Raw genomic sequence first — 16,470 nt, 5'->3', positions numbered from 1 at the left:
AGCCAATTTAAGCACATACATGGAAATTTCAAGAGTCAAGAAAAGCCAGGAAGCCAGTTCTGGAGAATTACAACAAGGTAGTGAAAGTGTGAGTGGCTCAGTCGTGCCCGACTCTTTGCCACCCCATGGGCTGCAGCCCACCAGGCCCCTCTGTCCATGAGATTTTCCAGGCAAGGACACTGGAGTGGGTTGCCATTTCCTTCTCCAGGGGATCTTCCCAACCCAAGGATCAAACCCAGGTCTCCTGCACTGCAGGCAGATTCTTTAACGACTGAGCTACAAGGGAAGCCCAAGGTAGTAAAGGTTTAATGTATAAACAGTGATTTATCATAAAGTTAGAGTGACTAATAGAGTGTGGTATAGACACTTCAATAGGAAAAAAAAAAAAAAAAACAGCTCCCAAAGAGACCCACACATATAATATAAGCGCTTGATATACATCAGAAGATTATAGGGTAATCAATTAATTGGATCTTCACCTCAATTCATAGGCATAATTAAATTCCAGGGAAATTTGAAATTTAGATGTGAAATGTAAGACTTTAAAATTTTTTTAAAGACAATGAAGGATGTTATCTTTATGACACTGGAATAAGAAAGGATTTCTTAAAAGATAGACAAGATGCATTAAACCAAAAAAGTGATAAATAAATTTGACTCTATTTATATTTAAAAGTCAAGCCAAAAAGTGGGAGAAGCTATTTGCAATACATTATCTAGGGAAAGATTAGTATCTAGAATGTATGAAGAATTCTTCAGAATCAATAAAAATATTTTTTAAAAAGATAAATAGAAGAAAAATGAGGAAGACACAAACACATTTCGTAAGAGGGAAAAGAGTAATAGCCAAAAACAAGGTTCTCAACCTCACTGATACACAAGGAAAGTATACATTTAAACTTCAACTAGGTACAGTTTGTCAGTCACAGGATTGGTAAAGTTTTAAAATCTGGTATTTCTAAGTATTAACAAAGATATAAACCTCATGTTTATCTAACATCTAATTTATCTAATCTATCATGTTTATCTAATATCATTCCTAAAAATCTTAGTAGACTTCTGACTTATTTGCTTCCAGTCAGCTTCACCAGCAACCATATCCAAACAGTCTTTCTGAAAATAAATCTCAGGTCTGACTAGTTTCTTTGCTTCCTCATTTAATCCCCTAGAATAGAAGCTAGCTTGAGGTCATCTGAAACAATAGGTGGGAGGCCACATCCTTAGTCTGCCTTTCTTCTCAGCAGTGATTCTGAATGGGTCATTGCTGGTGTTAACTTCTGTTACAACTGAATTTGGATACTGGCTTCATTGGCATAAGATGTGCACAGTCAAAAGGTATGCACATTTGCTTTAGCAGTCCGTTTGCATTCTCAATTTGCATTGGGCCATACAAAGTATGTACTTGGTGCTATGAAGACAGGAAACAATCGAGCCATGCAGCTCTGTAAGATTCCAAATTCTAAGGGGCTTCCTTGGTGGCTCAGTGGTAAAGAATCCATGAAATGGGTTTGATCTCTGGTCCAGGAAGATCCCACATGCCATGTGGCGGCTAACCCTGTGTGCCCCAACTACTGAGCCCCTGCTCTAGAGTGCAGAGGCCACAACTACTGTGCCCACATGCTGCAACTACTGAAGCCCAGTGCCCCAGAGACCATGCTCTGCTATGAGAGAAGCGACTGCAATGCAAAGCCCAGGCACCGCAACTGCAGAGTAGCCTCTATCCACGCCACTAGAAAAAGCCCAAGTCCAGCAATGAAGACCCAGTTTAGCGAAAAAAAGAAATAAAATTTTTTAAAGGTTTCCAAATTTTAGGACTTTCCCTAATTTCTTTCATTTTTGTTCGTACTCCAACCAACTCTTGTCTGAGTTCATCTCTTTTTTCCTAATACTTTGCTAAACACAGCTGGTGGCAATCAACACACACTATTAACATTCTGTTTACCAACTGAGATAGTTAATTTTCTATGTCAACTTGATTGTGCTAGCCAGAGAGCTGGTAAAAACATTATTTCTAAGTGTGTCTAGAGGGCATTCCTGGAAGCGTGTGAATCTGCACACTAAGTAAAGAAGACAGGCCTCACCAATGACAGTAAGAGTCATCCAATCCGCTGAAGGCCAGAATAGAACTAAAAGCAAAAGAAGGGCAAATTTGCTCAAGCTGGGACATCCATCTTGTCCTACTCGCTTCTTGGGACCTAAGACTAGGACAAAGATTTACACTATTGGTTGCCTGATTCTCCAGCGTTTTGACTTAGATGTACATCATCGTCTCTCCTGGTTTTCATGTTTTTGGATTTGGGCTGAATTAGACCATCAGACCTCTTGGGTCTGCAGACAGCAGATTAAGGAATTTAGCCTCCATAACTGCATGAGTCAATTTCTATAATAAATTTCCACATATACATGGATATAGCTACCGACACAGACATGTATGTTCTCTTTCTCTGGAGAATCCTAACTCTATACCACCTTTGTACTCTCCCTGGGGGTCCAGTCTCAGTAAGCACACAACCTGCCTTCCCTTGATAACACTTCTATCCGGTGCATCTCTACCGTCCCAGCTTTCCCTATCAGTCTCCTCACTACGTGCTCCCTGCCTATAGGCCAATGCTGCTTGCTGAGCTTTGCATTATGACAGCACTACATGTGAAGCTTCAATCTCTGCTTTAGTCAAGGAAGCACTAGCAGCTATATCAGCGAAACCCGCAAATACAGTAACCTTAACAAAATAGAAATTTGTTTCTTCTTCAGTTAAAGTCGAATTGACAGCAAAGGTCAAAGGGAAAGACACAGTCATTCGGAAAATCAAGTAGATGACGATGCTGCCACTCTTTAACAAATGGCTACTAAGGTATGGCTTAGCATCAGTATCCAGCAGATTGAGGATGAGGGAAGACAGCATGAAGGATTACTCAGGGAGTGTATCTGAGCCAGGCCTGAGTTCTCTCCATGTTCCTATAGGCAGAACTTAATCACGTGACTACCCCCAGCTGAAAAGAAAACTAAGATCATGGCATCTGGTCCCATCACTTCATGGCAAATAGATGGGGAAACAATGGAAACAGTGATAGATTTTATTTTCTTGGGCTCCAAAATCACTGTGGATGTTGACCGCAGCCATGAAATTAAAAGACACTTGCTCTTTGGAAGAAAAGCTATGACCAACCTCAGTTCAGTTCAGTTCAGTTCAGTCACTCAGTCATGTCCAACTCTTTGCAACCCCATGAATCACAGCACTCCAGGCCTCCCTGTCCATCACCAACTCCCAGAATTCACTCAGACTCACATCCATCAAGTCCATGATGCCATCCAGCCATCTCATCCTCTGTCGTCCCCTTCTCCTCCTGCCCCCAATCCCTCCCAGCATCAGAGTCTTTTCCAATGAGTCAACTCTTCGCATGAGGTGGCCAAAGTACTGGAGTTTCAGCTTTAGTATCATTCCTTCCAAAGAAATCCCAGGGCTGATCTTCAGAATGGACTGGTTGGATCTCCTTATAGTCCAAGGGACTCTCAAGAGTCTTCTCCAACACCACAGTTCAAAAGCATCAATTCTTAGGTGCTCAGCTTTCTTCACAGTCCAACTCTCACATCCATACATGACCACAGGAAAAACTATAGCCTTGACTAGATGGACCTTAGTCGGCAAAGTAATGTCTCTGCTTTTGAATATACTATCTAGGTTGGTCATAACTTTTCTTCCAAGGAGTAGGTGTCTTTTAATTTCATGGCTGCAATCACCATCTGCAGTGATTTTGGAGCCCCCAAAAATAAAGTCTGACACTGTTTCCACTGTTTCCCCATCTATTTCCCATGAAGTGATGGGACCAGATGCCATGATCTTCGTTTTCTGAATGTTGAGCTTTAGGCCAACTTTTTCACTCTCCTCTTTCACTTTCATCAAGAGGCTTTTAGTTTCTCTTCACTTTCTGCCATAAGGGTGGTGTCATCTGCATATCTGAGGTTATTGATATTAAAAAGCAGAGACATTACTTTGCCAACAAAGGTCCATCTAGTTAAAGCCATAGTTTTTCCAGTAGTCGTGTATGGATGTGAGAGCTGGATCATAAAGAAAACTGAGCACCAAGGAATTGATGCTTTTGAACTGTGGTGTTGGAGAAGACTCTTGAGGGTCCCTTGGACTGCAAGGAGATCAAACCATTAATCCTAAAGGAAATCAGCTCTGAAGATTCATTGGAAAGACTGATGCTGAGCTGAAGCTCCAATACTTTGGCCACCTGATGCAAAGAGCTGACTCATTAGAAAAGACCCTGATGCTGGGAAAGACTGAAGGCAGGAGGAGAAGGGAACCACAGAGGATGAGATGGTTGGATGGCATCACCAACTTGATGGACATGAGTTTGATGAACATGCAGTCCATGGGGTTGCAAAGAGTTGGACACGACTGAGTGAGTGAACTGAAATGAACAACCCCTGCCGAAAAGGAGGCTGGAAAATGTCATCTCTCTGTGGGCCTTGGGGGCAAAGGAAAGAATTTGGTGGATAGCTAACCTGTCTGCCCAATTATTTTGGGTCTGCCAGGGTTCCTGGTTCCACCTGAACTGAGGAGCTGAGGAATAGACAAGGCTGTAAGTTAGGTGAGTTAGGTCATACTTCCTTGTATCTATGACCTTCTGTACACACACGAGGAAAGGAAGTGGAGGTGGCCAAAGTCCTGAGCTAAGTAGATGAGACATAATGCATCAAAAATAGTCCACTTAAGGTTATATTCATAAAGAGGTCATCAATTATCAGAAATTAAAAATAAATTTTAAATTCAAAATTTTTAGAAATCAGGCATAATTGTTAAAATGTTCAATTTTTGAAATTAATCTGAAATACATGAAGTTACCAACATATGAAAAAATAATGGTTTTAAAATATTATCAGGTAGACTTCCTTGTTAACAAACAAATCACCCAGACTCTTGTAGGTCCGCGTATGCCTACCCCCAGCCCCAACCAGACAGGAGTAAATTCCGCTTCATTTAAAATCTCAGGACATCAGTAGCTCCCCCCTCAGAGGCTCAGCCCACAAAAATTTTAAAAAAAGAAGGTTCCCAGTGGCTCTGCAAGGGGCATGAAGCATGGGGAAGGAAAGGAGCAGCAACTGGCCACTTAGGATTCATCCTTGAACTAAGACAGCCCAAGGCAGCATCCTGCTTCCAGTCCAAAATCTAATCCACCCACTGCCTCTAAGGCTACCCCCTATTAATGCACAGTGACAGCTGAATTTAACTGCTTTTCACTCCTGCTCAGCCCCAAGGCCTGAGGGGAAATAATCCTTTTATCTCCCAATAAAGGAGAATTACTGGGATTTTGCAGTTCAGCTCACTTTGAAGAGCCATCTTCAGGAGCTGGAGGTTTTGCATTTCCTAGAGTGGTCAGATTAAAGATGCTTTTTACTGATCTCATTGGGAGATGGAATGGTAGGAGTTGATTATATTGTCACCCAGTTGCCCTGTGGAAAGTACTGCAAGTTTCCATTTTAAACAGATTTCAGAGCACAAATGTCATTCTCAAAAAGTTTTCTGAAAAAGTAAGTCTTCAGAGCCATGCTGTTTAGGAGCCAGCTATTATACCAGCAAATGGAGATACTTTGAAAAGATATGATTTGATCTGCTGTCTTTTTTACTTGCCCCCATGGCTATAATCCCATCCTGATAATTATCTGGTGTATATAAATTCTATATACAGATAATATTGAATAGTAGCCTATCTAAATATAGTAATGAGTCTTCCCAGGTGATTCAGAGGTAAAGAATCTGCCTATCAAGCAGGAGGCTTGGGAAGATCCCCTGGAGGAGTCGGCAACCCTTTCTTGCCTGGAGAATCCCATGGACAGAGGAGACTGGTGGGCTACAATCCATGGGGTCACAGAAGAGTTGGATATGACAGAGTGACCAAACAACAACAACAACAAATGTAGTAATATTTTCTGTTCACTTCCATAAAGGCAGCTCATCCTCCTGAAAAACTGTTAAAATCTCATTCATCCCAACTCATAAGGAAATTGACATTCCTGCTATGGGGATTGGCACCTTGAATATATTACTTTATTTTAATCTTCAAGACAACTCTGTGAATTAGGTGTTTCATGCTTCATTTTTGAAAATGGGAAACTGATGCTGGGAATAGTAGGCAATTTGCATGAGATGACACCACTAGTAAGTTGTGGAGCTGGAGTGTGTATTCAGGTTTGATCTTGAAGTCTGTATCCTTTCCAAGATACTACTTTGGAAATCAGGGCTTCAACCTTGGCACTGTCAGTAGTTTGAACTAGGTAATTCTTCTTTTGTGGGGAACTGTCCTGTGCATTGAAGGATATTTAGCAGCACTCTTGGTCTTTGCCCACAAGATTCCTGGAACACCCACCCCAACCATTGTGACAATCAAAAATGTGTCCAGTCATAACCCCGGGGGCAATATTTCCCCACCTAAAAACCACTGCTGTAAATACTCTTGAAGCATTTTCTCCCTTATACCACTGAAACTTTGTGCTTCTGTGAAATGCATGGAACAATCTGAAGGCCCTAATAGTGCCTAAGAGTGGCCTTCCAGGGTAGACATCAAGAAATAAAAATCAATTATATAATTAAATATAGTATTTCACTTAACTGCACAGAAAAACCCCTTATTCCTATTATTCCTGCTAACAGCTTGTCTTCTCCAATGAGTAAGCGTTCAAACTGTGAAACAGACAGAAGCTTCGATGACTTGCAGCTGCCTCAGAAATTCAGCCCAAACTCCTCAGGGAGACATTCAAGGTCTTCCTACTTTGGCCTCAGTCCTTCTCCCCACCCTCAAACCAGCGTCCTTTCAGGCTCCAGCCAAGCGAGATGACTCACCAAGATTCTAACACTTCCTACATTTTCTCATTTCCCCGTCTTGGCTGAGGACTTCCCCTCTGCTTCAGGCATCTTTCCCAATCCTACGCCCCCACCCCCAGCTTGGCCTTGGGGATTTCCGCCTCTGCCTTGCGGCCACCTCTGCATTACAGTGGGGGAATGGCTTCCTTCTTCGTTCATACTTGGTTTTTGGTATTAGTCTCTCTCATCTCACCCAGCCTCATGCTGAGTGATCTTTCCTGCTGGATTGAAAGTTCCCAGAGAAGAGGAACTCTATTTTAGCCTATTTTGTTCAGTCCTTATCTCTTGATGGGTTGGGCTGGATTGGATTGCAGACAAGGTAGAATAAATAGCGCAAAGGTAAATTTCACACCAGTTTCCATGAGGATTTAAATACATTTCAAACGAGACATCTGAAGGTGTAGTGAGGACCAGTGAGCATGGGAGCTGGGCTGTAGGGTAGTCCTACATCATATGACTTAGGTGTGCCGTGGGTGGGCCTCTGACCTTGGCTACCACTAGGCTTGTGTCCCTTGAGCCTTAATCAGTGGCACTCAGCTGAGGGTGTGTGGGGCTGGCCTTCTGTCCATGCCTCTCCCTCACTGAGGGTCTGCTTTTGTCCGGAGGGAGAGCATCTTTTCCCAATTTTCACAAAGGCACCATGAGGGCTGGTAGAAGCCATGATAGTAAAAAAATCTCTCACAGCTTCAGAGACGGGTTTATATTAATTCATTCAATAAATATTAATTAGTCATTCACTAGTTTAGAGGATACAGAAATGAGGAAAACAAAGTCTCTGTCTCCATCAAGCTTACATTCTAGTGGATTCCTAAATTTAATCCTCACATGTTTAGTATCAAACAACCCACATAAGATTAAAGTTATAACGAGGTTCTTATTTGGAACAGGTTTTATTATATCTCTGGCTTGAGCTTGTGTTGAGAGTGGAATTTCTGAGCTAGATGAGTAAGTTCATCTGGGGTAAGATTTCTAGGAAAACTGCTTTGTCCTAGGTTGCTGCAGGGACAAGACCAATGTCTCAGCATCGCCCCCTGTGGTCACCTGGCTCATTCCAGATTCAGTTGATTCAGGGCATCCAGCCAAGTCTCTTGAGAGTCTGGATGTCCCAATGCATTTGCGTTTTACATTAAACTGCAAACTGAGCAGTTTCTAGCATCCAGCCCATTTACTCTGAATATGTCAAAGGGCAGGGCGGGGGAAGGGGGTTCCTCCTGGGCATAGGTGAGGAGGATGTAAGTGGTCCCATGACAACTGTGGGTCTAACCTACAATGTTCCTATTGGCAGAAGCAGCACTTCACTTTATGGTTCGCTTTTTGCATCTGCAGATGGAAAGCTGTGCACCAGTTACAACCGAGGGCTCATCTCAAAGGCAAAGATCAAGGCCATCAAGTATAGCATTGTCATCATTCTCGGTAAGCAACATCCCTCCTCGTGTTGTAAAACTGTTGACATTCCAAAAACAAATTTGTACCTGGGACCCGGTGACACAAAGTGCACACAAGGAAAAAATCGGTCTATGGGAACTTCTGCCTTTTCCCAGTTAGAAATGAATGTGCGTGTGGAGCTTATCAGTGCCACCGTGGCTCCCTCAAGGGCCAACATTTGGTTTCCTACATCTGTCTTTATGAATATTGTTGTGCAACACAGCCATGGGATGGATAATGTGGAAACAAATCCAATTAAGACATTACTAGCTGAAGCTGATGCTCACCACCATCTAGTTGACCCAGTTGCTTTTCTGAAGGCATACATACACTCCCCAGAGCTGAAGTTCAACAACCAAGGAAGACAGAAGCAGCATTCCACTTCTGGATATTTAATTTCATGGTCACCGTAAATTCTTCCCTAATGGATGCCTTATCTTCCCTGCTCGCTCCTGTCATTTTCCCTTTCCTTTTGTTTGTTTGTTTTTTTTTTGGGGGGGGGGGTCTCTCTACTCTTAAGACCCACAAAGTCACCTCATCCAAGAAAAAAAGGTATTTCTAGAGCACCTAATATATGCCAGATTGGTGTTATATTCTTCGTCATTTCCAAACCTTCAAAACTTCCTCCCCCTTTCGTCCCCTCAGTTAATGGCCCTGATTCTTATTTCACAAGGAAAACACCCTTGTCAGAATAGAACTTCCTCATTCACCTGCCTTCATATCCATGGACTTACCTGCATCTCTGCCTTTTCTCCTATTACTATGGATAAACCGTCTCTGCTCCTTAATCCAAAATGCACTTGAGCTATCCCATTCCTCCCTGCTAACTCAAGAATTCTCTTCCTGCAATCATCTCCTCTCCCCCACAGATATCCCCCTAGACTGGATCAAATGCACATACACATACTGTAACAGCTCCCTCTAAAAACTCCCCAGTAACAGACCCTCTCCTTTAACACTCTCCTTTCTAGCATCTCTCATTCTCTGGAGCCTATTTCTATTAGCTTTCTTTCCTATTACCCTAGTACAGGCACACTTATCAAGGTAACCACAGCCAACAAAATGCCAGATTTCTAAACAACATTTGCTCAGTTCTTCTTTGGAACACTTCCTTTGCTTAGAAATTATATCTATGATTTCTACTTGAAATTTTTTTATAATTCTACTTGAAACTTTTATTTATGATAAGCTTAGCATACTCAACATGAAAAACCAGAAGTCTCAGCATGCTTTCATATCTCCTGCAAGTTTACTCGTCCTCCTGTGTTCCCGAGTTTAGTAAATGACTTGATCTTTCATCCATACCAAAAACCTAAGGGTCGGTCATCTGTCTGTCATTATACTATTTCTCTTCCACGCCACATATGTAGTCTATCAGTAAGGCACAGAAGCTTTACCTGCAAAAGAGTTCTCAAATTCAACCATTCCTCAGCTTCTATACAATTACTTCCTTGATCTAAGCTCCTACCAACTTCTCCTTGGAACACTGGAACTGCAACCAATCTTCTTTTAATCCTTCTCTGTAAAACAGATAATGTGATCATTTAAAAAATGTTAATCAGACACTATCACTACCCTGCAAACTCACCTATGGATTCCCATGACACTGGAATAAAATCGTACTTTTTCCCATGTCTTACAGTGTGTGTGATCTGTCCTCCAGCCAAGTATCCAGCCCCATGCCTCAGTTCTCTTCCTTGCCCATTCTATATATAAGTCACACTGGTTTTCTTGCTGTTTCTTCAAATGTCAACTTGTTCATACCTTGCAATATTTCCCACCTGAAATGCCCTGCCTTCAGATGGTGGCATGGCTTATCCATGCCATGGCTTGACATCATCTTGCTTTCCAACAACACCACCTCTTCAGAAAGGCCTCCTTGGCAAGTCTTAAATGTCTCTCCTATAGTCTTTACCCTACTTAATTTTTTCTTCATATTTCTACTTCCACTTGACAGTATAGGATATATGATGATCTGTTTATTGTCTATTTGTGGGGCAAAATCCCCACAAGCAATGACTTTCGCTTTTGTTTTCCTTACATTATCACCAAGGGCTTATAGGGTCCTTGCACACTGTGCTTAATTAATATCTGCTGAAAGAACAAATGGGGATATGCATGAAGGAAAAGATTTGTGTCATTTCCTTTTTTTACTTAGCTCAAAATACTACCCCTCCCCACCCATCTTGTGGTTCTTAAGACCTCCGGGAGCATAGCTCTCATGTTAGCTCTGCAAGTACATTGTCACCAGAACTGTCCCTCTCACCTTTCTAAAGTGCATCTGCAAAATGCCAAACAGACAGCATGCCGTGTGACTCAGCCAGGAGAATACAATCTCAAGACAACATTGCAGGCAGACCCGGGGATAGGGCATATACCACCCACTGGGGCTCAAAGCCCTTTCCCAGAAGCTTCTGCAGTAGATCGGAGATTATCTCGCTTTCCTAGACAATCAGAAGCATGATACACATTCCCTGGATGTTGAGGCAGGAAGCATACCTTATATATGTGTTTCAGAGCCAGTACAGCCTTTTATAATCAGGAGCCACATACATAGGCATTGGATTCCCTTTAGTCAGAGAACAAGAAAGTCCACAGGAGGTCAGCCATGTCAACAGTGCAATCAGACCAAAATGCCCCTTCTTATAACAAATATTTTGTAATGCCCCTTTACCATTCTGAAATGAAATGTATACAAAAACCTATGTACCTACCATAATCCTTAAAAGATCAGTGTATAACATAAAGGGAGACTAGGAAGAAAATAATTGATAATAAAATAATACAAAAAACAACAACAACAAAAATAAAATAAAATAATACAGATTTCAATATATAAATACTTGGATACAGTCCTTAGTAGAATAATGAAGTAATAATAATTACAAATGCAAACCAATGCAGGTGTGTTTTCATGGAGACATAAAAAATAAAGCAGTATTGCTGTCAGTGACTTTATTTTCCCAGTAGGTGAACAAATCCTGCTAAAGTTCCAAATTAAACAAAGTAATCTTTCCTCTGTTTGCAAGGGAATTGGACTTCTGGAAAACTCAGTATTTATTTAAAATATTGTGGTCATATATAAAAGAGAATCAGGTTTTTAGACTGGGGTCATTATAAACAGATTCTCTGCTCCCTAAATGTCCAAATGGGCATTTGAAGGATGTATGAGACATGGATGGGACTGGCTGCATGATGCAGGAGGACGGGTATCCCCAGGAAAACCAGGACCCACACAACACACACAAATATACACACATGCATTTTCAAAATTCCCCCAAACAGAAGCTTTGCCCCTCCATGCCCCAGAACTACTATCCGCACCAATGCCAGGCTTTACCTCCAGAGCCTAGAATGTTCAGTGGTCTTTGTGTTAGAACTGTTCCCTTTTAACAGATTGTCAAGGTCAAGGAGGGAAAAAATACATGTGTCAGTCAAAGAGTTATAGTGACAAGCTGATTCCTACAGTCAGATGGCAAAGGAAGCCTGACTTCCCTGAGGAAAAATCCTATGACTGAGAAAGTGAAGAAAGAGAGTGGAGAGGATGGGGCAAGAAAGTAAGAGAGAGCACATGTGGGTTCCAGTCAATCCCAAAAAGGTTTATCTCTATGGTATTAATTTGCATTCTCCAGAGAAATTTTATATATAGATGGATAGATACATATAGATATAGATATTTATTGTAAACAATTGGCTCATTTGACTGTGAAGCTGAAAAGTCCCCAGATCTCCAGATCCAGGAGAGCTAATGGTGTCGTCTCAGTCTGAGTCAAAGTATGGAGGCCAAAGAGGATCCAAGTCTTAGCCAGAAGACAGTCAAGCAAACAGAGTGACTCCTCTCTCGCTCACCCTTTTTATTGTATTCAAACCTATGGATAGATCACTGCCCACCCGCATTGGGGAGGACAATTTACTTTTCTTAATCTACAAATTCAAATGATAATCTCATTCAGAAATACTCTGAGAACACAGAAATAATCAGAAGTAATGATTAACAAAAAAATCTGGGCATCCTATGACCTAGTCAAGGTGGCACATAAAATTGGCCATTGCACTCTGGGTCTCCATTTCTCATCTCCTTCCTCTGAGGATTTGGATCCAAGCAGAGTCAGGGTCTCACACACATTAATGGACTCGGTAAGGGGTATATAGTGTGGGTGTTGCCTGGAAAGGCTGACTTGGAAATGGAAAATAAAATTGAGAATCTTGTGACTTAGCCAGGCTGTGTTTTGAAACATTAGCTACCACCCCTTCCCCTCGCCTACCCCAAAACAGGAGTCGCTGTGAAGTGTTCCTTGCTCTGTCTTTTACCATAGAGTCTCCAGAGGGATCTGCTGAATTTTCTTTCACACAGTGTAGAATGAGAGGCTAAGGCCATGCTGAACAGCTCCCAGCCTTTCAAGGATCACTGCAGTAGTTAAATCAGACCTTCCCTTTACAGACAGAGAAGCTCCAGCAAATTTACTCAACTTTAGAAATGCGTCTGCGGGATGTAATGTATGTATGTGTAGATGTGAGTGTGTATGTGTGTGTGTTTAAGTAAACATGACATTAATATGAACACACACAACTGTTCTAAATATTTCTGAGATCCCAGGTGCTAAGAAACCTCCTCACTGAAGCTCCACTCAGGGCCAACACAGAGGGCCCTCTGGGCTGTGGGCTGCTACAGAGCTAATGGTTCTCTTCTCCCCAGCCTTCATCTGCTGTTGGAGTCCCTACTTCCTCTTCGACATTTTAGACAATTTCAGCCTCCTTCCAAACACTAAGGAGCGTTTCTACGCTTCTGTGATCATTCAGAACCTGCCTGCCTTGAACAGTGCCATCAACCCCCTCATCTACTGTGTTTTCAGCAACTCCATATGCTTCCCCTGCAGGTAAGAGGCATTCAGACATGGGGAGGCCCACTGCACTCACCTCCAACCTGTGTCTTCCTCATGCTAGAGCTCCCTGGCGGGTTATAGATGAGAAACTGAGAGTCAAAAAGTTTCCGCTAAGTGTGACAGATTCAAATCCAGGCCCCCCAGCCATGGCTCATGCTTTCTCCTATACCACATCACCTCCTATAGCAATCATCCTAATCGAGTCACATATAGATGATCCTTATTTTAGTTCAAAGCTTCTCCCCATGAGTTGGCTCAATACAATGCCATGGAGATAGCCGGACACAAAGAATGATCATTTTACAGATAAACAAATTAAGGCTCACAAGTTAAGGGACATTATTGAGATTATGTGAATAACTAGTTACAGAGCTGAAATGAGACCCCTCCCACAATGACTCAGCCTGCTGGTTTTCAGCTGTTTTACTGCACAATCTACAGGGGGCAGGTGGAAAAATCCGCAGGGGATGGACTCGTAGCAGAATTGTTTCAGGCTTGGGTTTGATGCCCTCCGTTGAATCTCTCTCCCACCAGTTGACAAGATCTTTCAAGTCCTTCTAGAATTACGGATGGATGGTAGCATTTCTCAGTGATCCTAAACATCACTGATATGTTAGAATGGCTACCATGCCTCACCTGCTTTGCCTCTGGCCTCTCAACCATCAGCCTCTCCCTGCCCCCCCTTTTTCTCTTGTCTCCACGATAGAACTGCAGAATGGTTACAGGCTTGGGTTTGATGCTGCCATTGTTGATTCATAGCTACATGTGACCTAGGGAAAGTGATTTAACTTCCATAAACCTCCATTTCCTCACATGTAAAAAGGGGCTAATAGCAGTAGCAGTGCCTACATCTTAGCCAGTGCTGTCTCTGTCACTGGGCTCTGGCGCTGATCAGTAGGAAGGAGGGCTGTGAGTAGTGGGGAAGTACGGTGGGGGCTAGTACATTAAAAGTGCTTAGCACAATGCCTGATCCTTTATAAGTTTTCCACAAGTGTTAGCTCCTAACAGTTAAATTATTCAGGACAAATGATTTTTCCTCTTTGTTCTTTCTTTAGGGAGCAGAGATCACGGGATTCCAGAATGACATGTCGGGAGAGAACTGAGAAGCATGAGATGCAGGTTCTGTCCAAGCCGGAATTCATGTAGATCATGGGGCAGTGGTAGCACTGGGCTGAGCCCCATCAGCTCTCCTGGGTTCCCATTAGCACCTTGGGCCTGCGTATAAAGCCTGAGCCAACTTCTCTGCCCTGTACCTTTATCACCTGGGGGATGCACAAGGCAAACATCCTAAAGAGTGTGTGTCACCTGCCTCAGCAAGTATTGGCCAGTAGGAAGTTACAAACTATTCCCACCAGCCAGGAAAGATACCCCTTCTTTCCCTACCACTCCTGGCTGCCCTTCTCACTGGTCAGCACCAGAATCGACGGACAGAGACATTGCTGGCCCGGGGCCCAGGCTTGGGCAAGCAGAGAGGATTGACTAACAAAGCATGTTTGTACATATTCTTATAATTACAGTTTAAGAAGTAAATAAAAGGCTTACCTGGGCCTAGATTTTCCTCCCATTTTTGGATTCAAGTTTCAGTAGCTGTGGCCAAAGAGATGTTTGTCCTTGAAATGTCAACAAATAACAAATTCATTTCCAGGCATTGAGGCTTTGTGTCTCCTCTGCAGATGGCCATGGTTGGCAGATGGATGTGCTGGCAGCAGCCAACCTCATAGTCCCATTGTATCGACAGATGATTTGCAGAAAGAACATAAGCGCTGGCCCTCCAGAGCAAAATCGAAATTGAGGGGTACTTTATCTGGTAGGAAAAGAAATAGCGCAAAAAGTCATGGGGCTCTGACCTCCAGGCTCTAAGAGTTGGCACCTGGGCCTCACACATGTCTTTCCGGCTCTCTGAAGGCTCCTCCCTTTGCATTCCACATTTAGGCCACTCTGGGTTCCATGTCTCATGCCTCAGGTACACTTCTCTCTCTATAGCTGGGAGCTGAATGCCTGTGGCTTTTCCAGGCATGATGTTTCTGTAATATCTTTATCATTTTTGCACATTTTAGCCATTGTCTATCTAACACCTTGGCTGGGAAGCGCTCGTGGGCCTTATTTTGACAAGTCTGGAGTTTGATATATATAAGCATAATCCAAGTGAAATATGACTAAATGTTTTCTAATCAATTTTTGCCATCAGATTTTTCCATAAGTGGAAGTGGAATAATTTAATTTGATTATATATACATCCCCACCCACAGCTCTAGGATGTGCGTGAGCTCCTTATTTTTAGCCTCACATACATTCTTGACATTAAAATCTCCTTGGCAAAATTCTCCTTCCCAAAATTATCCTGAGCTTAAGTCTTTTTTCGTCTACTGCTAGTGGAGTTATTATTTTAATAGCACTCCATTCCTCATTACGGTGTCAACCCAAAGACTTCATGCTTAAGGTCACAGTGGCATTTTTCCCATAAACTCTCTTTTCAATTCCATCTGACCTTAAGAAAAGTATCTCTTAGGTAGAAATCAGACTCCTCAGTTACCATCTCTCTTAGAATTACTTCCTGAACTTGAGGAGACTGAATAATCTGGTTGTACATCTACAGAACAGTATTGAAGGCTGCCTTCCTTTCTGTCCAACCAGCTAAATGTGAGCAAACCTGGAAGCTTTGAGTGGTTGAGAAGTGCTTTTTGACATTTCACTTTAAATCAAGATGTGCTACAGAAGACCCACATAATCATTGCTAAAATAACTGTCTGCATGGGAGCCAATTAACAGTGCAAAATCTGGTGGCTGCCCTTCCTACATGGCAAAATGGGAAGCCTGGGTTCTTTTGACAGATGCTTTCAACCTCTGTCAAGGTCTGGTTTGAGAAAGGCATTACATGCCTACCTCATCTATCAGTAGACCCTGAAAGTTAAGGAGATAGTCAAGTGAGGGTCTTTGTGGGCTTTAAAAACTGTGAACGTGATTTTGTAGTTATTGTAGTGCTGAGACTCCTATTCCCAGTGAAGACTGGAAATCAGTAAGATAATGGTGCAGGCTGCTGCAAGAGAAGCTGCCAGTGCAATGAAACTTGCTTCATATTGGTGAGGACTTTGGGATCCTCATGTTCATGTATTTTCTGAGCTTGAGGAAACATGATTTAAACACTAAGGAATGCTGGTAATAGTTCCATAGTCTTATGACCTTGGAACAAATTATTTAATGTTTCTGAGCATTAACTGTCTCATCTGTAAGATGGGAACAAAATAAGGATGGAGCAGAGAGTCTTGTGGGTTCTTTACAGATACAGGTTCTGAGATT

General features: G+C 42.4%; 1 protein-coding gene across 4 annotated transcripts in view; it reads left to right on the top strand.

The window, feature by feature from the left end:
• The window catches only part of NPSR1 (neuropeptide S receptor 1), a 153,300-nt gene extending 138,563 nt beyond the window's left edge, over nt 1-14,737 (top strand). For 2 of the 4 annotated variants that reach the window (XM_004007904.6, XM_027969109.3), the window contains 3 exons: nt 8,192-8,278; nt 12,987-13,167; nt 14,229-14,737. In XM_004007904.6, coding sequence (XP_004007953.3) covers nt 8,192-8,278; nt 12,987-13,167; nt 14,229-14,319 — 359 coding nt within the window. In that variant the 3' untranslated portion in view covers nt 14,320-14,737. Of the gene's footprint in view, nt 1-8,191; nt 8,279-12,986; nt 13,172-14,006; nt 14,174-14,228 lie in introns of those variants that run through there. The other 2 variants (XM_027969108.3, XM_042248613.2) reach the window with 2 other exon arrangements.
• Nucleotides 14,738-16,470: the final 1,733 nt, after the last annotated feature.

Source organism: Ovis aries, chromosome 4, assembly GCF_016772045.2.
Source record: "Ovis aries strain OAR_USU_Benz2616 breed Rambouillet chromosome 4, ARS-UI_Ramb_v3.0, whole genome shotgun sequence".
NCBI classification, from domain to species: Eukaryota; Metazoa; Chordata; class Mammalia; order Artiodactyla; family Bovidae; genus Ovis; species Ovis aries.
The sequence above is the reverse complement of the archived record's forward strand: the minus strand, read 5'-3'. Positions and strand labels throughout refer to the sequence as shown.